Source organism: Ctenopharyngodon idella, chromosome 1 (assembly GCF_019924925.1).
Source record: "Ctenopharyngodon idella isolate HZGC_01 chromosome 1, HZGC01, whole genome shotgun sequence".
Lineage (NCBI taxonomy): Eukaryota > Metazoa > Chordata > Actinopteri > Cypriniformes > Xenocyprididae > Ctenopharyngodon > Ctenopharyngodon idella.
Genome location: NC_067220.1, coordinates 1,433,372 through 1,459,781, shown reverse-complemented (window position 1 = coordinate 1,459,781; position 26,410 = coordinate 1,433,372). Strand labels below are relative to the sequence as shown.

Genomic DNA, 26,410 nt, shown 5'->3' with positions numbered 1-26,410 from the left:
AAAACTCTCTCTTCATTTCTCTCAGACGAAGGACTCATTTGTGTTACTTTAGATATACTCATTATCTGGCAGATGTGATCATCAACCTCTTTGCAGAAATGAACTTTATGTTCCTCTGGGATCTGACAGATGATGTTGACTTCTTCACCAAGATGAGCAGATTGTGTCACAAACGTTGCATCTGTAAGCCAAGAGACATTACATAAAAATCAGATCAGATAATTCAAACATTCTATATAAAGTATATCGTGTTCCTCACCGTCTGTGACGCACAGCTGAAGTTCAGTGAAGCTCTCAGTATAGTGAGACACATTCACTCCACACCTGTATGTTCCTGCATCTGCAGCTTTCAGCTCTCTAAAAAACACCATCAAGACTCCTGCTCTGGTGTCGTCATATAAAAAAACATCTCCATTCTCCATCCATTCATCCTGAACTCCTGGATTCTTCCTCTCTGAACATCCATCTGATTCTTTACAGATGTATTTTGTCTTGGTTTTGTATTGTGGATGTTCACACTTGATCAACATACGACCTCCTAAATGTCCAGTCATTCTAGATATGTCCAATTTATACTTAATAATAATACGTAGATGAACAGTATTAATAATATAGTAAGTGTACGAGTGTCTCCATATCGCCATGTCTACTGAAACTCCACATAAATAAACTCCTCCATCATCTGGTGTCACAGCAGAAATTTTTACATTGAAGATATTTTTATGTCTGTCATCAGAAATACTGAATCTTCCTTCCATTTTCCATCTGTCAGTGGCATGTAACACCTTATCAATTACGTTTTGTTTTACTTTGAATAAGACTTTTGCATCATTAATATGATTCTGTGAATATTCACAGCTGAATGTGGCAGTTTCTCCAATATTCACCATCACTCTCTTTGACACTTTACAACATGAATCTGTAATTCACAAAATTACGAAATATATTTCACATATTTAAAAGCTTTGAAATGATACAGAGACTTTGATCTTAAAATCACTGACCTTCCTTCATATTCAAATTCATATTGATGAACCACCGGCCATCAACCCTAATCCGGTATTTTCCAGCATCTTGTTGATTTAAATCTCTAATGTAGATCATAAGTTTTCCCTCATTGCTTCGAAACAGTGTGAATCGTCCTTCATTAATCCAGTTATAATGTTTCTTATAATTTATTATTGTTCTCCACTCAGGTAATTTGGCCATATATTTAGCAGAGTAACTGAACCAAACCTTCCGTGAATCAACAAGAAGACCTCCTCCAGAATATCCAGTCACATCAATGTCTTTGACTGCACCTGTCAATCAGATTGATACTGTGATCAGAAACCTCATGAACAGAAAACAGCATCATTACTGCAGTGATGAAAGAGAAAAGCTCTGACCTGAGATCAGGTAGAAAGTGAAGAAGATGAGGAGGATCTTCATTGTGAGTTGAGTTCAGTCTTCTTTATGCTGAATGTTCTCTGTGTGAATCTCTCTGTCTCTACATCTGTCTGCTTTAGTTACTTCCTCTTTATTCAGCTCTTTATCAGCAATGAGCAGCTTTACTGGCCCCTCCCACCATCAGCACTGACTGAATATTACATTAATCACACTGAAAGAGCGCCACCTAGTGGAGGATACAGTGTCTGATACTGAGAGATCATAAAGGGTTTCATCTTCTCTATATAAGGACAAATGACACTTAAGATAATTGATCAGCATAATTTAAATCTTCCACTAGAGGGCGACAGTATAATTTACATCTACAGTAAGCCTGCAAGACACTCTTGGAAATACAAATAAATGCATTTGATACTTTGGATTTTTGACGTTTATTAGTTGTAAGAAACATCAACAAGTTTGTATGTAGAAACAGACCAGATCTGATTGTTTGAATACTTTATGCATTAAAAAACATGAATAATATTATAGTTTGATGTGGATTCAGAACCACTGACACAGTGGAACTTGAGATCTGCTTCCTTCCATTGTAATTATCAAATATTAGGTCAAAGTTTAATTCCTTCAGATTGACTTTCTTTTTGAACATACAGGAGCTGTAAATCTGTGCTATTTACAAATTCATCATAACAGAATACAAGAAAGTTTATTCAACTGTCTACCATACAGTGCAAATACTGTACATAAAAGTACAGTACATAAAATGCAATGTTTAGGCATAGAAATGTAACATTAACTTATATTGGCCACTAGATGGAGCCAGAAGTTTAAATAAGACAACAATTTGTTTGTTTACTGTAGATGCTTCAAAACTGTAATAATAAATGCAACTGTGAATAAAACATAACAAACACTATACTAGAGCAGTGGTTCCCAACCTTTTGTCCATGAAGCCCCCCCTCCATACATATAAGAAACCCTGATCCCCTGAACCCTGATATAATCTGTATAATTAAGCATCTTTCTAATTTATCTTAGTCAGATGTTGAGTTTGTGAAGATATTTTAGTGATTTGTGAGCCTCAGTGCGACCGTTAGTTACATCACGTCCGTAATTGCAAGTCTTCTGAAGACATACAACATGTTTGTGTGAGGAACAGATCCAAAAGTAATCGATTACTCACAGAAAATCTTCCTCTCTCTGATCTGCCTGTTCACATGACAATTCACCCACAAACTTTGCTTTCATTCAAATCGACGTGCTTAGCACCATATAAGGAAAAGGGGAGGAGTCAAAACTGTGCTTACATCGGTGATAGAAATATTTTATGTCAACATGAAATGTACAGAAAATGCAGACTAATGATGCTCAGGTCAAAGATCACGTAAACTTACTTAACACAGTAGAACTAACAGTCACATGATCAGCTCAGATCATTAGAACAAATCACATTGAAAAGACTTGAGTGACATTGATTTTTACTCAACTGTAAGGTTTAAATGTGTATGTGTCTTTCTGTTCAGAGACTCACTCGGTTGTTTTGACCAGTGATCTCCCGGCCATGATGTATGAACTAAATTTGGCAAGAATACAGTGTGTTACAGTCAAGTTATTGAGTATTTTTCATAATATAAAATGAGCAAAAGGGTTTTGGGTTTTGCACTTTTCAGACGGTCCCTTCAGACTCGTCTCTCTGCCGCCTGCTCATAGAGCCCAATTTATATATTATAAAGCATATTTGAGGAAAATTGGGTTGTTGTAGCTCGTTGTCTAGGTTACTGTGATTGGAAATAGCTGCATTTGTGTTTTAACAACATGTAGCTCACGAGTTATTGATCCGGAAAGTTCGAATCTGTGAATATATTGCCAACTGAACCCAAGGAGTTAAGCACTGACTGCATTTCTTTATATTTGAGTCCAACAAGGTCAAACTTTATGAGCTGCGCATTATTTGTGTGCATTATTAACGTATGGAACTAACTGAAACATACTGCCGGTCAGCGGGACATTCAAGAGGAAGTGTTTGTCCAAGCTCACAGCAAGGGAACGCAAAAGATTTAAAAAAAATGTCTTCCTTCCATCCCAATTTTTTTCCACCACCATGTCCCTTTAGGGGCTCCGTAAGCACTAATGTATCTAATGTATCTTTCCAAATATAATAGCGTACATTCACACAGCAGCAGAATACAGCTGTTTATCCTGTATTTGAGTCCTTAATATGGTTACACTCACACAGTTCAGATATTTTCCGGACCCACAACCACATTTATTTGGCAAATCCATGCTTTGTGAATGAGCTCTGTGTGTTTCATGAGTGATTTCAATAACTTACAGATAAAACTTACAAAAGATGCAGTCTGTTAATTTCAAGTACACCTGGCTGCAGGTTAATTATTCACAGCAGGAGGGTCAGGTCTTCAGGTAGAAGAATTAATTATGAATTAAATGATTCATGAAATGTGATTACTTCATATCACCATAGTATGAGAAAGAAAATGAAAAGATGTATCAGTATCTTTTTAATTTAAATAACATGGCAGACACACTTATAATTACAGAAGGTGTTATTGGTTTTTATAAGCCATGTCGGGTACAGTTGTATGATAACTATGAGTCAAGTCATCAAGTCACCTTTATTTATATAGCGCTTTTTACAATGCAGATTGTGTCAAAGCAGCTTTACAGGATATCATTTTGGCTGCACAGCAGCTCTTAAAGAAAATGGTGTCATTGTCTAGCTTAAGTAAGTTCAGCATCGATTCATTCCGATGTAAGAATCAATAGTTATTAATTTAGTTAATTTATCTATATCAGCACTGGAGGAAACAGTGATGTCATCGTCCAGCTCAGTTCAGTTCTCATACAATGGTGTCAATGCAGGCAAATCAAAACATTGCTGAATATCAAGTGTCCCCAACTAAGCAAGCCAAAGGCGACAGCGGCAAGGAACCCAAACTCCAACAGGTGACAAAAATGGAGAAAAAAACCTTGGGAGAAACCAGGCTCAGTCGGAGGGCCAGTTCTCCTCTGGCCAACAGCAAACAGTGCGTGATTATGATTCAGGCAGCTTTCATAAGTCCGATTGGGATTGCAACAGTCAAAGTATTTATTCCAGTTCCATCCAGTTGAGGATCGTATTCATCATGCCGGTATGAGACGGTTTGTTGAGGAACTGTGCCACTGGCTGTCGTGTCAATGAGGCCTTCACAGTGGATGATCTAGTTGACTCAATCTCTGCTGACACTTCAGGGGTGCACTTTTGTCATGTCTTTGTCAGGTCCTTCATCTCACCTGGATCCGGCTGACTACGGTAAACCTCGGGATAAACAGAGAGACTAATATTAGCGTAGATGCCATTCTTCTTCTGATGTAACGAGTACATCTGGTGTTATGGGAAGTGTTGATAATTAGCCACGCCTCCTTGCTCACAGCAGCTCAGAGATCCACTCGGTCAACTTACTGAGGTAAACGCTGCACAATGGTATCGCTCTTTACAACATAGGACACATGACTGTAATTAATATGATTAGCCTTTTGTTTGACTATGTTATCAAACAGCTAATAATGTGTTGCTAATGTTACAAACCATGTTCACATGACAGCTGCCTTCAAACAATCAGTATCTTTACAAATGCTTTGAACAACTCAGATCATCAGTGGAGAAGTTTATAATAACATCGTTACATCATACACCCATCAAATCACTAAATCTACATGATTTTTAATAACCTGGCTCTCTCAAGACTCCCCTGCTAGTTCACTGGTAACAATATGCTAAAGCCCGCCGGCACATTGACGTGATTGGTTACAAGGTAGTTTGTGACGTCACAAACACCAGCGATTTCAAACCGCGAGTTTGAGACTGTCTTTAGATCTCTGCAGTTTTAAATACTCAGCAATGGTGTTGACTTATGAATTTGCACATGGTTTGTCTTAAATCATATTAAAAACACCAGATAGACATATGAACAACATTAAAGTCCCCCTGTGGTGAAAATCAAGTTCCCATTCAGTCGGTCACGTTCGACGTACGTCGGACAGACCGACGAATAGGAATCTCGCTAGAGAGGCCAATCTACTTCGAGTGTAACTACAACGAGCCAATGCACATTGGCATGCAATCATATGCATCAGCTGCTCGCCTCGCAGCGCGGGTATATAACGAGCAGCAGGTGCGTTGCATCTTCAGCTTTTCGCTTCGGAGCCGAACGGTGTTTGTTCCTGTTCTCTGCAAGCAAGTGTCTGCTAGAAGACGAGTCAAGCTTTTTGGTTGAACTTCTCTTTTTTTTTCGAGTGCGGGCGAACAGCACAGCAGCGGGGTCAAAGTCCTCTCTTTATTTTCTGTTTTTTGTTTCGTTTGCCATTATAGAGCAAATAGCTGTTTTGACAGCGTTAGAAGGCTGTTCTCACGGCCGGTACGGTGCGCTTCGAGCGCTGAAAGCCGTTTTTACGGCTGGTAAGAGTGAGCGCCTTCAAAGAGAGAAAGAGCACACGACAGGCTGCACACAATCCCTGTCTGTGTTGCGGCGGCCGTTCCCCTGCGTGCTTCAGCACTCTAAAAGAGTAAAGTCCCTAAAAGAGCTTACACAAATAGAGCTTGCGTCTTTTTAAAGATGACATTCTATTTGTGTGTTTCTGGATGCGGTCGTTTCCTGTCCTCACTGACGGCCACGATCACTGTTTCACATGTCTGGGCGCGTGCTGAAACGATGTTCGTGGGTGGTTCATGTTTTCGTATGAGAACATGATCACGTCGACACGCCGGTCGTGACTCTTCTTTCTCCGGGAAGCTTGAGTCCCCTCTGTTGTTGGCCAGCTGCCGCTTGTGTGTAAAAGCACAGCCGCGGGTCTGCCCGACACTCTGGGAGACCGCGGAGATCAGCGAGAGCAAACCTCTCGCTCCTCTGCGTGTCGTGTGCCGTCGAGCTGTCGGGCTGCAGCGCGGGTTGTCACGGCAACCCAGCGCTCACTCTGCGCTCTAGATGCGCGGTCTCCTTGCCTAATCTCCATTGTAGCGCCCTCTCTGGTGCACCAGAAGAGGTCTACTTTGGTGAAATGGCTTGGGTGTCTTGAGGTTGAGGGGTTCCTTCGGGGAACCAACCCCCTAGGGCCCCTCCCTCTAGCGCATTACATGCTGTGCAGCTTCTGGATTGGATTGCTGGTCCTTTTCATAGGGGAACCTAGCATTCCATTTAGGGCTCCAGCTGAGGGTCAGATGTCGATTGCAGCATCGGAGAGAGGGCTGTTATGCTCTGGAAATGAGGGTGACGCTGCCCACTGTAATGGTGTGTGCTTATGCTGACTCAGATTCAGAGTTTACAGCCATGCTTTCCCGGGTGTTCCGGATGTGCATGAAAAACTTGGCAGTATGGAGCTATATTGGTGCCATAAATATGGAATGCCAAAAGTGCCAAAATCTGCATAAGTTTTTACTCTCTCACTACCCTTATGGGTGGGGTGGCTGTTCACAGACCACACCCACCCTGCATGTGAGGCCAAGGCACTCTTTATGCATGAGGGTAGTTCTGAGCCGGGGTTGAGCTGCACTTGTTGACTAACCGTGATCAAAGTCACGGCGCAGGCCTTCGGCCAGACGATGTCCACCTCAGTGGTCCAGAAGCGCCCCCCTGGCTTACCTTGCTGAGGTGCAAGAGGTCGTCAAGCTAAACGCTTTCTCGACACTCCCATCTCACAAGGTGGCCTTTTCGGTGACACTGTCGGGGACTGAGCCCAGCAGTTCTCCTCAGTTAGTGGCAGACCGGGGAGCCTCCCCCGACAAACCATTGAGTTCCTCGTGGGCCCTCAGTCTGCTCGTCGCCAAGGGTGTCGTCCCCTGCAGAATAAAAAAAAAAAAAAAAAAACTCCGGCCCAGTCTGCTCTACTGTGTCCGCTGCAGGAAGATGACACCTCCCGTCTCTGCTACTGTTTAAGTGGTTAGTGAAAAATCACCCCTGAGACGGGTGACCCAGAGACGGGTGGGGCTGCTCTCCCCCCCCGGAGGAGGGCCGGGTGGTAAATCCTGTTGGTTGGGTTTGTTTCTGTTCTCCCGCTGGTCCAACAGCCAGCGGTACCCAAATTTTCAAAAAGAGAGCAGTTCCTCCATCTCTGGGTCTGAAGAGGGCTTGGAGAGCAGTGGGAGGAGAAAAGCCTCACCACTCTCATCCCCCTCTTCCTTCGCCAGAGGGCAGCAGTGTGCAGTCGAGAAGGCAGCAAAGCCTCTCCTGCGCCCCCTGCCCAACCGTGGAACCAGGTAGGTGTTGCACAGCACACTCTGACCCCGCTTCGGGCCGCCTCGCAGAGAGAGCCTCCCGAGCTGCGTCCCTGTGTTCCACCTCACTGCCTCACTGCGGGTACGCCTGCGGTCCCTTTGATCCCGCCTGTTCGGTCTCTGTGAGCCTGGTTAGCGCTCCCCAGTCCGTCTCGCTGGCTCATTCAGACCATCGGGCTCGGCTATGCGATTCAGTTCGCCCGGCGTCCCCCCAAGTTCAGGGGTGTCCACCTCACTGCAGTGAAGGCTGTCGATGCCCGTGTCTTGCGTGCGGAGATCGCGGTCCTACTGGCGAAGGACGCGATAGAGCCGGTCCCTCCAGCCGATATGAGGTCAGGGTTCTACAGTCCCTACTTCATTGTACCCAAGAAAAGCGGTGGGTTACGACCGATCCTGGATCTGCGAGTTTTGAATCGGAGCCTTCACAAGCTACCGTTCAAAATGCTCACGCAGAAATGCATTTTCGAGTGCATCCGTCCCCAGGATTGGTTTGCAGCGATCGACCTGAAGGACGCGTACTTTCATGTTCGATTCTTCCGCGACACAGGCCATTCCTGCGTTTTTGCGTTCGAAGGTCAAGCATATCAGTACAGAGTCTTACCCTTCGGGCTGGCCCTGTCTCCCCGCGTCTTCACGAAGGTCGTGGAGGGAGCCCTTGTTCCCATGAGAGAACAGGGTGTTCGCATCCTTAACTATCTCGACGACTGGCTCATTCTGGCACAGTCCCGGGATCAGTGGTGCGAACACAGGGATTTGGTGCTCAGACACCTCAGCCAGTTGGGTCTTCAGGTCAACTGGGAAAAGAGCAAACTCGCCCCGGTGCAGAGGATCTCTTTTCTCGGTATGGAGTTGGATTCGGTCGAACAGATAGCACGCCTCACAGAGGAACGTGCTCAGTCGGTGTTGAACTGCCTGAATACGTTCAACGGCAGGACAGCGGTTCCACTGAAATTTTTTCAGAGGCTCCTGGGGCATATGGCAGCCGCAGCGGCAGTAACCCCGCTCGGTCTGCTTCATATGAGACCGCTTCAACACTGGCTCCACGGCCGGGTCCCGAGATGGGCGTGGCAACGCGGCACGTTCCGGGTGGCAATCACTCAGGAGTGCCGCCAAACCTTCAGCCCGTGGTCGGACCTCTTGTTTCTTCGGGCTGGAGTACCCCTAGAGCAGGTGTCCCGGCATGCTGTGGTATTCACAGATGCCTCTGCCACAGGCTGGGGTGCCACGTACAACGGGCATGCAGTGTCAGGGGTTGGACGGGCCCCCATCTGCATTGGCACATCAACTGCCTCGAGTTGCTAGCGGTACGCCTTGCCCTGAGCCGCCTCAAAGGGCTGCTACGGGGCAAGCATGTACTGGTCCGGATGGACAACACTGCGACCGTTGCGTACATCAACCGTCAAGGTGGTCTACGCTCCCGTCGCATGTCACAACTCGCCCCCCATCTCCTCCTCTGGAGTCAGAAGCATCTGAGGTCGCTTCGTGCCATTCATATTCCCGGTGTGCTCAACCGTGTGGCCGACGAGCTATCACGAGCTGCGCGGCCAGGAGAGTGGCGACTCCACCCCCAGGTGGTCCAGCTGATTTGGAGAGAGTTCGGAGAGGCTCAGGTAGACCTGTTTGCCTCACCAGAAACCTCCCATTGCCGGTTGTTTTACTCCCTGTCCGGGGAACACTCGGAACAGACGCACTGGCGCTCAGCTGGCCCCGGGGCCTTCGCAAATATGCGTTTCCCCCAGTGAGCCTACTTGCACAGACCCTGTGCAAAGTCAGGGAGGACGAGGAGCAGGTTCTGCTAGTTGCGCCCTATTGGCCCAACCGGACCTGGTTCCCAGAACTCTCACTCCTCGCGACAGCCCCTCCCTGGCCCATTCCTCTGAGGAAGGACCTTCTTTCTCAGAGACGGGGCACTCTCTGGCACCTGCGTCCAGACCTCTGGAAACTCCATGTCTGGTCCCTGGACGGGACGCGGAGGTTCTAGGTGACTTACCCCCCGAGGTACTTAACACCATCGCTTCGGCACGTGCTCCGTCTACGAGACGGGCTTATGCCTTGAAGTGGAACCTGTTCGTCGAGTGGTGTTCTTCTCGTCGAGAGGACCCCCGAAGATGCTCGATCGGTGTCGTGCTTTCCTTCTTGCAGCAGGGGTTGGAGCGTAGGCTGTCCCCCTCCACCCTCAAAGTCCATACTGCTGCTATCTCCGCATATCATGACCACATAGATGGCAAATCTGTTGGTCAGCACGACCTGGTCGTCAGGTTCCTTAGGGGGGCGAGGCGGTTAAATCCTCCTCGTCCTCCCTCCATACCCTCTTGGGACCTTGCTCTGGTGCTGAGAGCACTTCAGATTGCTCCCTTTGAGCCCTTGCAATCAGCAGACTTAAAGATTCTGTCTATGAAGACTTTGCTGCTGGTTGCATTGGCCTCCATCAAGAGGGTAGGGGACCTGCAGTCTTTTTCGGTCGACGAATCGTGCCTGGAGTTCGGGCCGGGTGACGGCCATGTGGTACTGAGACCCCGGCCTGGCTATGTGCCCAAGGTTCCTACCACTCCCTTCAGGGACCAGGTAGTGAGCCTGCAAGCGCTGCCCTCGGAGGAGGCAGACCCAGCCCTGGCTTTGCTCTGTCCAGTTCGCGCTTTGCGACTGTACATAGACAGAACTCAAAGCTTCAGGACCTCAGACCAGCTCTTTGTCTGTTACGGAGGCCAGCAGAAGGGAAAGGCTGTCTCCAAGCAGAGGATGGCCCACTGGATAGTGGATGCCATCGCCCTGGCTTACCAAGCTCAGGGCGTGCCCTGCCCGCTCAGGTTGCATGCGCACTCCACGAGAGGCGTTGCATCTTCCTGGGCGCTGGCTCGTGGCGCCTCGCTAACACACATCTGTAGAGCTGCGGGCTGGGCGACACCTAACACGTTCGCTAGATTCTATAGCCTTCGTGTCGAGCCGGTCTCCTCCCGTGTTCTCACCTCAGGTCAGAGGCACGGAGAGGCCCCGGCTTAGTGTCGGCTTGCTGCGCTTACATGCGCTTTTTTCTCCAGAGAGTCCCTACAAGGCAGACCCTGTTGAGTCCTCCGATCTCCCTTCGGCAGCCGACGTGGCGGAGCGTCTGGCGCTAGGCCTATACTCCGTTGTATCCTTGAGAACCGGGTTCAGGCTGGGTACCATATGTGTGACCCTACTGGGATCCCATATGTCTAGTTCCACGGTTGCTCCTAAACGAAGCCCGTGTCTTTCCCTCTGGGAGAACCCACCTCTCATCGAGTTGGAGTCACCCCAGTTCTTCCATATGTAGTACAGCCTACGGGTTAGTCCATATGTACTTCTCCACTTAACTCCTTCGGGAAGGATGTGGCTTCCGCAGCGTTCCTTTCCCAGCGGAAGGGTACGCTTTCCCAGCGTTTCCAATAGTCTCACTGAATGGGTTTTGGGGAACAGCAGTGATCGACACTCTCTGTGTTAGCCCTGTCCCACCGTCCGTAGGCAAGGGGGTTCAGGTGGCTTACAACAGAGCGCTGGAAGAGGGCAGCCCCTGTGGCGCTTTGGTAGGGATTCCTATTCGTCGGTCTGTCCGATGTACGTCGAACGTGACCGACTGAATGGGAACGTCTCGGTTACAAAGGTAACCCTCGTTCCCTGAAGGAGGGAACGGAGACGTACGTCCCGTCGCCACAGTCGCTGTACCCCGCTGATGCTGCCGCCTATCCGGTTCGGCTCCTCAGCGAAAAGCTGAAGATGCAACGCACCTGCTGCTCGTTATATACCCGCGCTGCGAGGCGAGCAGCTGATGCATATGATTGCATGCCAATGTGCATTGGCTCGTTGTAGTTACACTCGAAGTAGATTGGCCTCTCTAGCGAGATTCCTATTCGTCGGTCTGTCCGACGTACGTCTCCGTTCCCTCCTTCAGGGAACGAGGGTTACCTTTGTAACCGAGACGTTTTTAAACGAAGTTCCCAACTCGGGAACTTGGGTATCAAAGTTATCTCTGAGCTTTCCAGTGGTAAATACGACTTGAGAGGAAGTTCATGTCCAATTTCTGACTCGGAAACTCATGTTTTCGATGATTCAGATAACACATTAAGGCAGCATGATATACAAGATCGTACAAGATCGGACCGTCCATCTTGGTTTTGACTCGAGATGGACGGTTCGATATACAGTGATGTCATGGAGGACGGCGAGTGTTAGGAAAATATCCTCACACTGAATGCTGTGACTAACCAATCAGAAACAAGCAGCTCATCAGAGGAGGCAGGCTGAGCCTCCTAAAAATACTCAAAAATGATATTAGGTAACACAATAAAATTAACATTTATTGTAATCACTTTCTTACTGAATTATTCTGCACCTGGTCAACCAGCATTATCACTTTACCAGCAAATCACTTTCACTTTACTGCTCTAAACTGTCATTAATCCGATTTCAGGATTATTCTGTGATATTCAGCAGTATATATTTATGTTAAAGGACTCACCAGACTGGACTGGAGCATCTGTTTGTTCGTGATTTTCCACTGTCGCCCACATACAGATGATAGGTCAGGCATCAAAATGCCATTATTTAATTGACATTAATATGCAGTTTGTTGCTGTGAAAAGGGGAGTGTAGATAAGGTTGTTGGGGTATAATCCACAGTAATACACCCCGGCATCACTTCTACTCACACCAGTAATATTCACAGTAAAGACATGTTCCTGTTCGTTTACATTCAGAGAAAACCTCCCACTGGTGACTGAACTTCCAAAAGTTAAAACAATAGACTCCAATGATCCATTCTGCACTTTGAACAATAGCTTGGGATGATCATTATATTTCTCTGGATATTTGCAGTGGATGACAGCTGTAGTTAATACATAAGCAGTCTGTTCCTCTGATTTCCCACAGCACCGCTCTGAAAGCAAGACAGTTTTAATTTTTAAAAAACAGTAACAAATCCTGTTGGTGTAAAATTTAATCTCAGGCATTCTTACCTTGTTTCACACTTAACTTCAGCTCCTGAATCGTTGTACTGCCTGCTTTACATCTGTATCTATCAAAAGTGGTCCAAGGAAGGAACAGTGGTGAACCGGCGACAGGGTCATGGGCGGCCAAGGCTCATTGATGCATGTGGGCAGTGAAGGCTGGCCCGTGTGGTCAGATCCAACAGATGAGCTACTGTAGCTCAAATTGCTCAAGAAGTTAATGCTGGTTCTGATAGAAAGGTGTCAGAATACACAGTGCATCACAGTTTGTTGCATATGGGCTACATAGCCGCAGACCAGTCAGGGTGCCCATGCTGACCCCTGTCCACCGCCGAAAGAGCCAACAGTGGACACGTGAGCATCAGAACTGGACCACGGAGCAATGGAAGAAGGTGGCCTGGTCTGATGAATCATGTTTTCTTTTACATCACATGGATGGCATGTGCGTCTCTTACCTGGGGAACACATGGCACCAGGATGCACTATGGGAAGAAGGCAAGCCAGTGGAGGCAGTGTGATGCTTTGGGTAATGTTCTGCTGGGAAACCTTGGGTCCTGCCATCCATGTGGATGTTATTTGACACAAACCACCTACCTAAGCGTTGTTGCAGACCATCTACACCCTTTCATGGAAATTGTATTTCCTGGTGGCTGTGGCCTCTTTCAGCAGGATAATGCGCCCTGCCACAAAGCAAAAATGGTTCAGGAATGGTTTGAGGAGCACAACAACGAGTTTGAGGTGTTCACTCAGCCTCCAAATTCCCCAGATCTCAATCCAATCGAGCATCTGTGGGATGTGCTGAACAAACAAGTCCGATCTATGGAGTCTCCACCTCGCAACTTACAGGACTTAAAGGATCTGCTGCTAACATCTTGGTGCCAGATACCACAGCACACCTTCAGGGGTCTAGTGGAGTCCATGCCTCGATGGGTCAGGGCTGTTTTGGCAGCAAAAGGAGGACCAACACAATATTAGGAAGGTGGTCATAATGTTATGCCTGATCGGTGTATATAATCTGAAAAGCAGAAAAACACTGACGCTTGCATTCAAATGTGGCTTGAAATCAGTCTTCGTAGATTTTTTTTCATAATTCGTGATGACATTGTTCGTTGACTGTTACCTAATAAATAACTGTCAAACCTGAAGATTGTTCAAAACTGCATGTTTAATGTTTAAACAGTAGAGGGCAGCAAACTCAAACAGAATAAGACAAAATGTATATAAAAAAAGAGTATATAAACAAAATGATTAGTAGTCAAACACTGATTAGTTAAAGGTGATTCTGCAGGTTAGTGTCCCTGTAAGATGATCACTTTGAATATAAAACACCCGATCAATGATAAACAGAGAGCTTATATAACAAACACACACGGGTGATGAACTGTACAATACAGACATGATGTGAACAAGGAGCATGATTCATTCAGCATGCATTAACATCTCAGTCTCATAACTGACATGGCATCTAATGACACTGCTTTATTTCGTATGGTCTTTCTGCTCCAGATGAGGCATCTCTAAACATACACAGTGCAATTAGAAAATATAAATTAACAGTTGCAGTAAGAAAAATTCATAATGAAAATACATCTGTAGGTGGTGTGTTTACAGTGTGTTCACTACAGTGTGTGTTCAACACTCATTGCTGTGTGCACTTGGATGGGTGAAATGCAGAGCACAAATTCTGAGTATGGGAGACCACGTCACGTCACATTTGAATGTGTGTCCTGTGTGATCAACACTTAAAAACCCTGCTGGGGTGTGTCCGTTGAGCTGTTTCCTTGTAGACTTTTAGCAGATATAACCGCTCTGCTCTTCCTCTCAGTTTGTCTATCTACCCTTTTTTGTGGTTTTGGGTGGGTGTGACAAAATTGCTATTTTAAACTAAAATGACAGTAAAAACTCTGAGCGGATTTCAGAACAAGTGTCTTGAGCAAACAAATGCTACTAGAGTTGAAAGTCTCAGAACTTTTCAGTTCTGTGTACATGATCCATGAACCACAAACACACACAATCATGTCTGTCTTTGTCTTCAGCACTACATGTATCGGTTTAGCATTTCAAATTGAAACTAGACAGTGTTCCTGTGCATCTTTCTTCACAGTAAATGACACTTGAATAAATATTTTGCAACTAATGAAATGACATTTTTAAGTGTGGATTAAGTGTCCAAATATCTCATAGAAAGTGTCCTAAAATCTCACAGTAATCGTAACTGAATTACAGAAAGATCCATCTCACTGAACTAGTTGAGTGAGGTGCGGGGACTGACCGTGGTGTATTCAGAGTAAATCTCCTCATTACTGAAGATGACTTTACTGAGAGACTCTTCATGCTTCTGGAAACTGACAGACGCGTACAGGAGCCCATCAGAGGGGCTTGTGGGTAACTGCACTGTTGAATATAGCGTGTGGGGTGGATCAGAAGAGTCTGTGGGAAGTTCAACATTGGAATATAACATGTTCTCCTCAGTTCCCGAGACTGAGCGCTGTCTGACGTCTCTGATGTTCTCATAGTCACATGCAGCATGAGGGGCCTGAAAACAGACAAGAGATATAAACTAGACTAAAGTCCCCATGAAATCAAAATGAAAGTTTTTTGGTTTTTAGTATGAATATGTAAGTTATCTATAAGCTAGTCTGCTCCAAAATAATGACAAAATAGTGCACTATATAGGGGATAGGGAACGATTTGACAGTGTAAATATGCTTTCCATTGGGGCGAATGAAGTCTGGTTTCACAATGTCATGCAAACCGCCGCAGCGCGCACAGTCTGCTCCAGTCCAGAGACACGAGAGCACAGAGCGGATCATATGTACGAGTCGGCGCAGACCACAAAACATATTGTAACCAGGGGCGGAGCTACAGGTGGGCCTAGACCCAACCAGATTGACAGCTTACCCACCCAGTCAGATCCAGGGAAATACATTTTTTTTGAATAATACAATTTTAAATTATACATTTTTTTTAAACAATACAATATCCAGATTGCAACTAGCAGCACCGTTTTTATGTTATTACAAAAATGTCTATCTATGATGCATTTAATAAAGAAACACGTCTTGACAAAGATGACAGGATGCTGAAACAACTTCACACTTTTGTTGTTTGAAAGAGAACTAACAGATAATTAGGTTTGTGACGCTATCAGCATCTTCAGTTCAAAACCCAGTCGACTCTGACTTGTTTAGAACAGACATCAGCTATAAAAGGTAAGCTGTAGGTTTTTAGTCTGGCCCGCTGTGGCATTGATATGCAATATTTTTAGCATGTAATATTTGTAAGCAAGGGGTTTTCTGAAATGTAGCCTACGTAAGCCACATGTACTGAGTTAGCAAAAGCAGGTTGTCGATTCAGGACTCAGACATTGTGATTTCTCAAATCACATGTTCTGCATTTCATGTAGTTCTAGTTCTGCTTTATGTGCAAATCACAGTCATTAAACAAGAATTGAATCACTCCTCACCTCTCCACCGCTCATCTCTGTCCCGTCTGTGGAAGGGTGCTGATCTGTGCAACATAACAAGAGTAAAAATAAGTCAAGTCACCTTATTTCTATAGCGCTTCATACAATACAGATTGTTTCAAAGCAGGAAAATTCATGTCATTATTCAGCTCAGTTCAGTTCAATGTTGTTTCAAATCATTTCAGTGACAGTGTTGATGTTTATTCAGCTCAATTTGGTTCAGGTTTTGTTCTTATCCAATTGTGTCATTGCAGTCAACTTGATTATAATGCAGAATATTAAGAGAATTTTAAATTGATCAAAAGTTAAAATCATTGTAAGATAAAGCAATACTCTAAAGCTGGCTTCAGGAAACAAAATATGAGCTGTTTTGATCAATTTAGACCTGGGTGTCTCAAGACTGTAAGTGTGAAACCCAAAGTCCATGAAATCAGATGACAACTGGCTTAAACTGCTAAGGTAATTTGAATTCAGAATTGCAGGGAGAAAGTAAAACAGCAGCAGGTCACACAAGGCCAGCAGACCATTAAATCATGTGTGTGTTTGCGTGTGTGCGATTGTCACCTCGTGTCTTGATGTATCTTGATTTGTATAATAACAGGACTGACACTCCCATCAACAGCAGAGTCACACATACACAAGAGATGACGATTCGCTCAGAAACACCTGGAGAACAAACCTTATAAACATCATTCTCTAAACCAGTTTTTTTTTTTTTTTTTTTTTAATAAAACACACAAAATGTATAAATAGATAGACAGATAGATGTAATATCATTTGCATCTGCAAATTTCCTAAAATCTATTTGTGGCTGTTCAGCTCTTTCACTTCTGCTTTCATAACCTGAGGAAATCACAAACCACAAAACTTCTCACTCAACCATTTAATCTCTAATGTCTAAATCTAAAACTATTTGTGAGGTCAAGACAATTACTGATGCTAATCACTTTTAAATAGAAACAGTGCCATACAGGTTGAGCCCCATTTACAGTTTTAACATTCACCAGCATAATGCGGATCACCACGAAAAATAATTTAGGCTCGTCCCTCATTTTCTTTGAGGTTGAAGGTTTGAGTTGAAGACTCCTAGAATAAATGAATGGGAAAGAATTTTGGAGGGTTTAAATGCAAAAATATGAAGCTTACAATTTTATAAAAGCACTTACATTAATTCCTCTGTTAAATTATTTGAGTTGTATAGCTTTATTATTATTATTTACACAGATTATTTTTTACTGTAAAATTTGATATAACTTAACACAGAAAAGGTTAGTGATTTTTTTTCACGCTAAAATAATTGTATCTCATTTGTCACATTTTGTGTGTGTGTGTTTAGTGTCATTTTCATTTTCATGGACTTTTAGTTTGTTTCTCTTCATTTATCTGTTTCCTTTGTTCTAGTTTCCCGCCACTACTGGTTATTCATTAATTAGATCACACCTGTTTGTATTCTGTTCATTATCTTGTTTATAAGCTCTTCAGTTCCTTCAGATCATTGTCTGGTATTGTATGTGCTTCGCACTCTGTTTCATTGCTCATGTTGGATAACCTGTTTTTGTGTCATTTGATAAAACTATGCTGTAATTTGATTTTACTCATCTCTTTACATTATCCTTGTGGATAATTCATCACAGAGTACAGGACTGAAAAAGTATGGATTATGCAGAGGATCAGCTCTGGTCCTTATGCCAAGGAGGATGGGCACTGGAGGATTCTGTGGACAAATTCCTGGAACTGCGCCATCAGGTTTGTTGGCACAAGTACACTTTAAAGATGCCCTTTTGGAGCGGGCTTAACAATGACCTGCTTCAAATAATGCTGGTGGGGAATGACAACTGCTCATTATCTGAATACATTGAGTACACACTGTGTATGGCTGGTTCACCACTAATTGTAGAAGAGGAAGTCCACTCCGAAGCAACCATACTTGTCGCAACCCTGTCTGCCCAAACCCTGCCCAGTCAGCCACCCCGACGCCGTGCATGGAGAATAAGTCAGAGCCCACCTCAGACGGGGAGCCACGATGAACGAGCCAGAGCCTGAAAGGGGGACAGAGCCTATCATTGCCCCAGAGCCCGAGCCCCACAGTGAGTCTGACCAGGTGTGTGAGCTAGCAGCAACTGATTGAATGGGAAACAGAAGTAGTGCTTCCCACCCTGCCCACCCATGTACCTTCTCTTCTGCTTGTCCCTTCCTGCACTAGTGTATATTCATCGTCTCTGGTCCTGCCCAACTCAAGTTCATTGTTGCTACTGGCAGCATAAAGCCTGTTTAGACATTCTGAAAAAAGTCTGTTTCATCATCACTGATCCCACCCAGCCTCTCTCTCCAGCCTTCTCTTCTTGATTCAGCCAGTCTGTCAGCCCCGCCTCTGCTGGTTTCCTTTAGCCCCCGACTTGTCCTCTAACGCCTTTCTGTTGTGTGGATATGCCTCTGGTCTTTCGATCTCCAGCTCCACCCAGTCAAGAGGATCCCATGGCTCTGCCTCCAGCTTCTGTGCACATCACTCCTCCTTGGCCTGTTGGCTGCGCCTTGGCTTCTCCTTCCCTCAGCTCCACCAGAGACTATTGCCCTCACAGCTCCAATGGGCTTCCTTGTCCCTCTGGCTCCACCTTAGTCAGATGTCACCCTGACTGCACCACAGACTTATGGACTTTCAGCTACGCTTCATCCCTCCATCCCTCCATCCCTTCGGCTCCACCAGGCTCTGCCTTCCCTCCAGCCTTCCCTCTTTGGTCCTCAGTCACACTGGCTCCGCCTCAGTCCTCTGCCTCCAACTACGCTTGTTGCGGCGGCTCCCTCTTGGTCTCCAAAGCCATCGGTGTCATTCAGCCCCATTAGCTCTCTGTCTGCATCCTGGTCTCCTCTTCCAACTCCATCAGTAGTCCCCTTCGAGTCGTCAACCAAGTCTCCACCATGGCTCCTCTCCCTGTCGACTTCACCATCGGCTGTCATCCTGGCTGTCCTCTGGGTCACCACCTGGCTACTCCTGCTCCTGGCACCTCTCTGGCTCTTATAATTAATTATAATTAACTTGTATTGAATCCAGAACGTTGCTTTTTCCAAGACTTCTATGTTGTGATGTTAGTTTAAAAAGTAAATTATAATCAGTAGCATAACATTATACGTTGACAAAGGCAATACTTACTCTTCTTGACTTCTAGATTAACTTTAGTGATGATGTGAGATCCACACCAGTATATCCCAGAATCCTCTTCTCTCAGATCAGTGATGTTTACAGTAAAGACTCCAGTAGAAGCTTCATCATTGAAAGAGAATCGATCATCTCTGATCGTCTCCAATGAAACTCCATCCTTCACACACATGGAGGGTTCATGTGCTTTGCAGAAAAGTTTCTGATGTTCATCATGATGTTTGCACTGGATTGACATGTCGTCTCCTTCATACTTAGTCAAGTTCAGCTCTGGAAATGATTAGAAATATAAGAACATCAATTCACAGCCATAGTTTCACATATTCAGATGATAAACCTTCCTCACCCTTGTTCATGATGACGATCAGATGAGTGTAAAGATAATTCACGTCTCTCTCTAATGTCACTGCACACCAGTATTTCCCAGCATCCTCTGCTGTCAGTCCAGTGATGGTCCCAGTTAAGACACTTGCAGTGACGCTATCATTCAGAGTCAATCTGTCAGTCTTGGTCTCTTTCTCTTCATTGAGAGTATTTCTATCTCTAGTGGAGCACTTCCCCTTACAGAGAGACTTTGACTTTGATTTATAGATTGAATCATAAGGGCAGATGATCTCAACAGATTCTCCTTCACGTCTCACTACTGGAGCCACTGCAAACAAACAAACACACAAGCATGGACATTTAACACAAATATGTACAGTATATTCCATTGCCAAACAGTAGTTTTTGAACATCTGTCTCACCCCCCAGCTAACAATTTTTTGTTCTAAGAACATTTTCCAAATGTTCATTTTTCGTTATTGAAACATTAAAATGTCCAGTTTTCTTAATGTTCCTGAAACATTCTTTCAATTTAATTTTTACTACCAACTAATAAGAATGTTGATTTGTAATATTCCAAGAACATAAAAATGTCCAGTTTCCTTAATGTTAATAGAACATTATTTAAAGGTTAGTATGATGTTCCTGAAACATTCTTTCAAACATCTGAACACATGTTGTTAATAAGCAGAATCATTGAAGGAAAGAGAAACAACAAGAACAGAAACTACAACTGACTTCCAGTCACAGCCTTAGATGAAAACTAACTTGATGCTCACAATATGGTTTCATAATTTTTCATAGTTTTTGATTGCCACGGTAGTATCACATGGTCAGTAGCAAAATATTCAAATGAATTAACAAAACACATTTATGACCAGTGTTTAGACTTCAAATGTGATCAGTAATTCAAAACACTTCAAAATGACATTAACTAACAGTCAACATCACCTGCTGCTGCTCTGTCTCTTTCACTTCCTCTGGTGCAGTAAAAGTGTCTGAACACACTGTTAAAACAGCCAGAGCAAAAATAATAATACAACCAAGAGTCAAGAGCACAACTACAGAAAACACAAATGCTTGTTCCTCTTTCCTTCAGTGTGTCATCACTAATGGTCACTTAATTATCTAATAAACTCCAGCACTGCTTCAGTGTTATTTTAACACTCTGTAGTGTGGACACATATGAACACTGAGTGCTGTTTGTGAAACAATATTTTGCATGTAGTGATCCTTAATATTTAAAGGACAACTGAAGAATGTTGTTCTAAGAACGTTTTCTCCCAACATTATGAGGACATTTAAAAAACCGTCTACAAACAATGTATAAATAATCTTTTTGTGCTAACCTTTTGAGAACATTATCGAAGAACAGATAACGTTAATCAAATGCTCTATTAATGTTACTGGAAGAATGTTTGTTCATAACTTTGAGAGAACCTTGGCAGAACGTTAGCCAAAGTTATGAGAACATTCCCTGTTTGCTGGGCCGTACCCATCTGGTATTAAGATGAATCCGAATAGTGGTGTTCAACACTAAATGCAAGTAGAAACATGCTGTAAAACTTTTGTGATCAGATCACTGAAATCACAGGGACACAAAAACACATCTGACCACATCACATTTGCTGTTGAAACTCTATGGCTCTGTTCACACTGCAAGCCTTAGTGCTCAATGTAGCATACTAAGTGACACAGAATTGTGATTGATCTGGGGACCCACTGCTCTGCACATTTTGTATGTTTCTCGTATCTGCCACAGTAATTTCACCTCATGGTGCTCTTTCCTAACAAGCTGATGATCTAAATCAGGTGTGTTAAATTAGGGAGACAAATAAAATATGAAGAGCGGGTCCCCAGGAACTGGATTGAAAACCACTGATAAAGAGTGACATAAAAATTACATAAATTCTGAAATGGATGTTCAGACTGAGGTGATAGTGAGGGTCTCAATGAAATCTCCACTAAAGTGGTGAAACGCATGTTATTACCATGTGAAAATGTTAATACTGTATGTCCTGCTGAACATTTCAGATCGGTTCACCGAAAATGCATCTTAAAGGAGGTATATGTAGAATTCAGAAACCCTTGTTATTAGCGACACCAGTGGCATATTTACATTACAGTACAGAATGGCTCTTTCGGATTTATCCTAAACATTGTATAAGCATTTAATTCTTGTGTTGTTGAACGGAAAAGAGAGGATCTCAAGAGTGCATGTAAACGTCACATCCTTTTTATTTTGTGGCAAACGCTATTCCTTCACATAAAAATCAAACCAATATTCTGTTTGTACGTATCGATTCAATCACCTAAATGCAGTTGATTCCACACTAACTCAACTAAATAAAATTAACCAAAAAAAAAAAAAAATATATATATATATATATAATTTCATGTATAATCAAACAATTTTTTTTGTTGCAAAAATCCAAGGAAAACACAATACCCCACATTTGATATAGACAAAGCACATAATATCTAGCGACACAGATTATGAATGTAGATAATAAGACAAACTGGCTTTTTTTCATCTGCCATGGTGTATATAGTTATATACTTTGAGTTTAGTTTATCTAAACCTGATTTGCTTCAACTCTATGCCATTTACCAAATGGTAGCATCATGGATCACCGTGATAATTTACTACAATGAAATCATCTGAATTCACTCACTGATGAGGTTGAGCTGAATTTTGGTGGTCAGGGAGATGAAGGTCAAATGTGTGTCTCTGGTTTCTGCTCCACACCAGTAAACTCCAGCATCTCTCACGCTCACATTACTGATGCTCACTGTAAAAACTCTCTCTTCATTTCTCTCAGATGAACCATTCATTTCTGTCACTGTAGATGTGCTGATGTTTTGACAGATGTGATTATCATCCTCTTTGCAGAAATGAACTTTATGTTCCTCTGGGATCTGACAGCTGATGTTGACTTCTCCACCAAGATGAGCAGATTCAGTCACAAAAGTTACATCTGTAATCCAAGACAAGTTTGCATAAAAATCAGAATATATTTTATACATGCAAGATAATGTATTTCTGGTTCCTCACCATCTGTGACGTTCAGCTGAAGTTCAGTGAAGCTCTCAGTATAGTGAGACACATTCACTCCACACCTGTATGTTCCTGCATCTGCAGCTTTCAGCTCTCTAAAAAACACCATCAAGACTCCTGCTCTGGTGTCGTCATATAAAGAAACATCTCCATTCTCCATCCATTCATCCTGAACTCCTGGATTCTTCCTCTCTGAACATCCATCTGGTTCTTTACAGATGTATTTTGTCTTGGTTTTGTATTGAGGATGTTCACACTTGATCATCATACGACCTCCTGAGTATCCGCTCACTCTAGACACGCCCACTTTAGCTGTTAATCAGATATATTAATTTATAATACACCTTATTAACTCAACATTCATCTCACTATATAGCTAAATTGTTTCTAAATCATCTGAATTCACTCACTGATGATGTTGAGCTGAATTTTGGTGGTCAGGGAGATGAAAGTCAAATGTGTGTCTCTGGTTTCTGCTCCACACCAGTAAACTCCAGCATCTCTCACGCTCACATTACTGATGCTCACTGTAAAAACTCTCTCTTCATTTCTCTCTGATGAAGGACTCATTTGTGTTACTTTAGATATACTCATTGTCTGGCAGATGTGATTATCATGCTCTTTGCAGAAGTGAACTTTATGTTCCTCTGGGATCTGACAGATGATGTTGACTGCTTCACCAAGACGAGCAGATTTAGTCACACCATTTGGGTATTTTGCATCTTTAAACCAGGATGAAAATGACATAAAAATCAGATCAGATTCCTCATACATGCAAGAAAAAGTATTTCATGTTCCTCACCATCTGTGACGCTCAGCTGAAGTTCAGTGAAGCTCTCAGTATAGTGAGACACATTCACTCCACACCTGTATGTTCCTGCATCTGCAGCTTTCAGCTCTCTAAAAAACACCATCAAGACTCCTGCTCTGGTGTCGTCATATAAAGAAACATCTCCATTCTCCATCCATTCATCCTGAACTCCTGGATTCTTCCTCTCTGAACATCCATCTGATTCTTTACAGATGTATTTTGGCTTGGTTTTGTATTGAGGATGTTCACACTTAATCATCATACGACCTCCTGAGTATCCGCTCACTCTAGACACGCCCACTTTATCTGTCAATCACAAATATCACATCTAATCAGTTTTGCAGCAAACATAGAATGTAGAAAATTTTATACCAGATAGGACTGAGAGTTTTTTCTACTTACTACTAATATGTAGATGAACAGTATTAATAATGGAGTATCTGTACGAGTGTCTGTAGATCCAAACTCCACATAAATAAACTCCTCCATCATCTGGTCTCACAGCAGTAATTCTCACAGTCATGAGTTTATTATATCTGTCATCAGAAACACTGAATCTTTCTTTCCTATGCCATGTGCTGTAAATCGTCTCAATAGAGTCTTTTCCTTCTTTGAATATGATCTTGGGATCATTAATATTATTCTGTGAATATTCACAGCTGAAGGTGGCAGTTTCTCCATTATGCACCGTCACTCTCTTTGAAACTTTACAACATGAATCTGTCATTCACAAAATAAAGACATTAATCTTGCATATATAAAACCTTTGAAATGATCAGTGGTTTTACTACATTAAATCTTCAATCTTAAAATGACTGACCTTCCTCCACATTCAAAGTCATATCAATGGTATATTGGCCATGATTCCAAATCCGGTATCTTCCAGCATCTTGTTGATTTAAATCTCTAATGTAGATCATGAGGTTTCTATCACTGTTACGAAAAAGTGTGAATCTTCCTTCATTTATCCATTTATCATGTTTTATATCATTTATTATTGCTCTCCACTCAGTTAATTTGGTCATATATTTAGCAGAGTTACTGTGCCAAGTCTTCTGTGAATCAACAAGAAGACTTGCTCCAGAATATCCAGTGACACTAAAGCATCTCACTGCACCTGTCAATCAGATTGATACTGTGATCAGAAACCTCATGAACAGAAAACAGCATCATTACTGCAGTGATGAAAGAGAAAAGCTCTGACCTGAGATCAGGTAGAAAGTGAAGAAGATGAGGAGGATCTTCATTGTGAGTTGAGTTCAGTCTTCTTTATGCTGAATGTTCTCTGTGTGAATCTCTCTGTCTCTACATCTGTCTGCTTTAGTTACTTCCTCTTTATTCAGCTCTTTATCAGTAATGAGCAGCTTTACTGGCCCCTCCCACCATCAGCACTGACTGAATATTACATTAATCACACTGAAAGAGCGCCACCTAGTGGAGGATACAGTGTCTGATACTGAGAGATCATACATGTTTCATCTTCTCTATATAAGGACTAATGACACTGAAGATAATTGATCAGCATTATTTAAATCTTCCACTAGAGGGCGACAGTATAATGTACATCTACAGTAAGCCTGTACAAGACACTCCTGGAAATACAAATAAATGCATTTGATACTTTGGGTTTTTGACATCTTTATCATTTGAAAGAAACAACAATACGTTTTTAGATAGAAACAGACCAGATCTGATTGTTTGGATACTTTATGCATTAAAAAACACATTATATAATATCATAGTTTGATGTGGATTCAGAACCACTGACAGCAGTTAGAGAAACATCAGCATCATTATGACAGTTGAACTTGAGATGATCTGCTTCCTTCCCTTCATCTCATAAAAACATCTGCATGAACAATGGCTCTAATTATCAAATATAAGGTCAAAGTTTCATTCCTCCAGATTGACTTTCTTTTTGAACATACAGGAGCTGTAAATCTGTGCCATTTACAGTTCATCATAACAGAACACAAGAAAGTTCATTTATGTTCTGTCAGCTACCATACAATGCAAATACTGTAGGCCTACATAAAAGTAATTTTAATAAAGCCAAGAAATGTAATGTTTAGTCCAAGCGGCAACCTCCCTCCGTGTCTCTTGAAGCCAATTTGGAAGTGACTTAAACTGCAATTCATCGACTAGCCGCTAGGGACAGGCTCTAAAAGAAAGCAGAATCACATTGAGCCCAATGTTAAAATGGCCAACTTTACAGCAGAAAGAAACATGTTTACAAATTGTGGTTTTGGTCTAAATAGCTAATTTTGTCCTTCATGACAACTCTGTGGGGGGTGAATTTTTTTTTTTAACTCATCCGTTTAAATTATATTAAGCCTTAAAGTTATGCATAATTAAGGGCATGGCCACTTTAGTGACAGGTGGATTGCCACTGCTGTCACCACTAGCTGTTTGTCTGCTGCCGTTGTAGCCCCTCCAGAGTGATGTTAACATTTAAGCTAGCTGGTGAGAGAAAATGGCACAATCAAAGAGTCTAAAGAGGAAAGTTGACAGTGAAAATAGGGCATACAAAGAAGAATGGAAAGACAACTATGTGTTCTTACCTAGTTTTGTGAATGCAAAGCCGGTGTGTCTTATCTGCAACGATGTTGTCGCTGTTTTCAAAGAATATAACACCGTGTCTACACCGGACGTGTCAAAAGATAATAGAATCCATTATAATCAGGGATATTGACTATACACTGGATGCGGCGCGGTGCGACACGAGTCACGCGACACAACAGATTCCCGACAGTAAACGGATTCCCCGTTCTGTTTTTCACGTTGTCCAAGTGCTTTGCAACGGTCGGTTTGTCGTGTTCAGTGTAGGCAGCTTTTAGCCGTTGTGGCGCAACGCGACGCGAAAAAAGGCGCATCTGGTATAGACACGGTGACAATATTAGACGGCACCACGAGACAAAGATCCATTTGAGAACCAGCCGCTATCAAAATAACATGGCTGCGGGTGCGGTCCAGATATTA

The 26,410-nt window shown here is 43.2% G+C and overlaps 1 protein-coding gene and 1 long non-coding RNA gene across 14 annotated transcripts in view; one reads left to right on the top strand and one right to left on the bottom strand.

Moving 5' to 3' along the window:
• The window catches only part of LOC127508732 (uncharacterized), a 488,047-nt gene that overhangs the window by 8,086 nt on the left and 453,551 nt on the right, over positions 1 to 26,410 (top strand). The window lies entirely within an intron of this gene.
• Positions 13,764 to 26,410, bottom strand: part of LOC127500999 (uncharacterized) — a 385,015-nt gene continuing 372,368 nt past the window's right edge. The window contains exons 9-16 of the mRNA XM_051872723.1: positions 23,031 to 23,342; positions 22,618 to 22,932; positions 22,238 to 22,540; positions 19,585 to 19,890; positions 19,233 to 19,508; positions 16,649 to 16,750; positions 16,085 to 16,128; positions 13,764 to 15,154 (exon numbers count right to left, since the gene is read on the bottom strand). Coding sequence (XP_051728683.1) covers positions 14,864 to 15,154; positions 16,085 to 16,128; positions 16,649 to 16,750; positions 19,233 to 19,508; positions 19,585 to 19,890; positions 22,238 to 22,540; positions 22,618 to 22,932; positions 23,031 to 23,342 — 1,949 coding nt within the window. The 3' untranslated portion in view covers positions 13,764 to 14,863. The remainder of the gene's footprint in view (positions 15,155 to 16,084; positions 16,129 to 16,648; positions 16,751 to 19,232; positions 19,509 to 19,584; positions 19,891 to 22,237; positions 22,541 to 22,617; positions 22,933 to 23,030; positions 23,343 to 26,410) is intronic.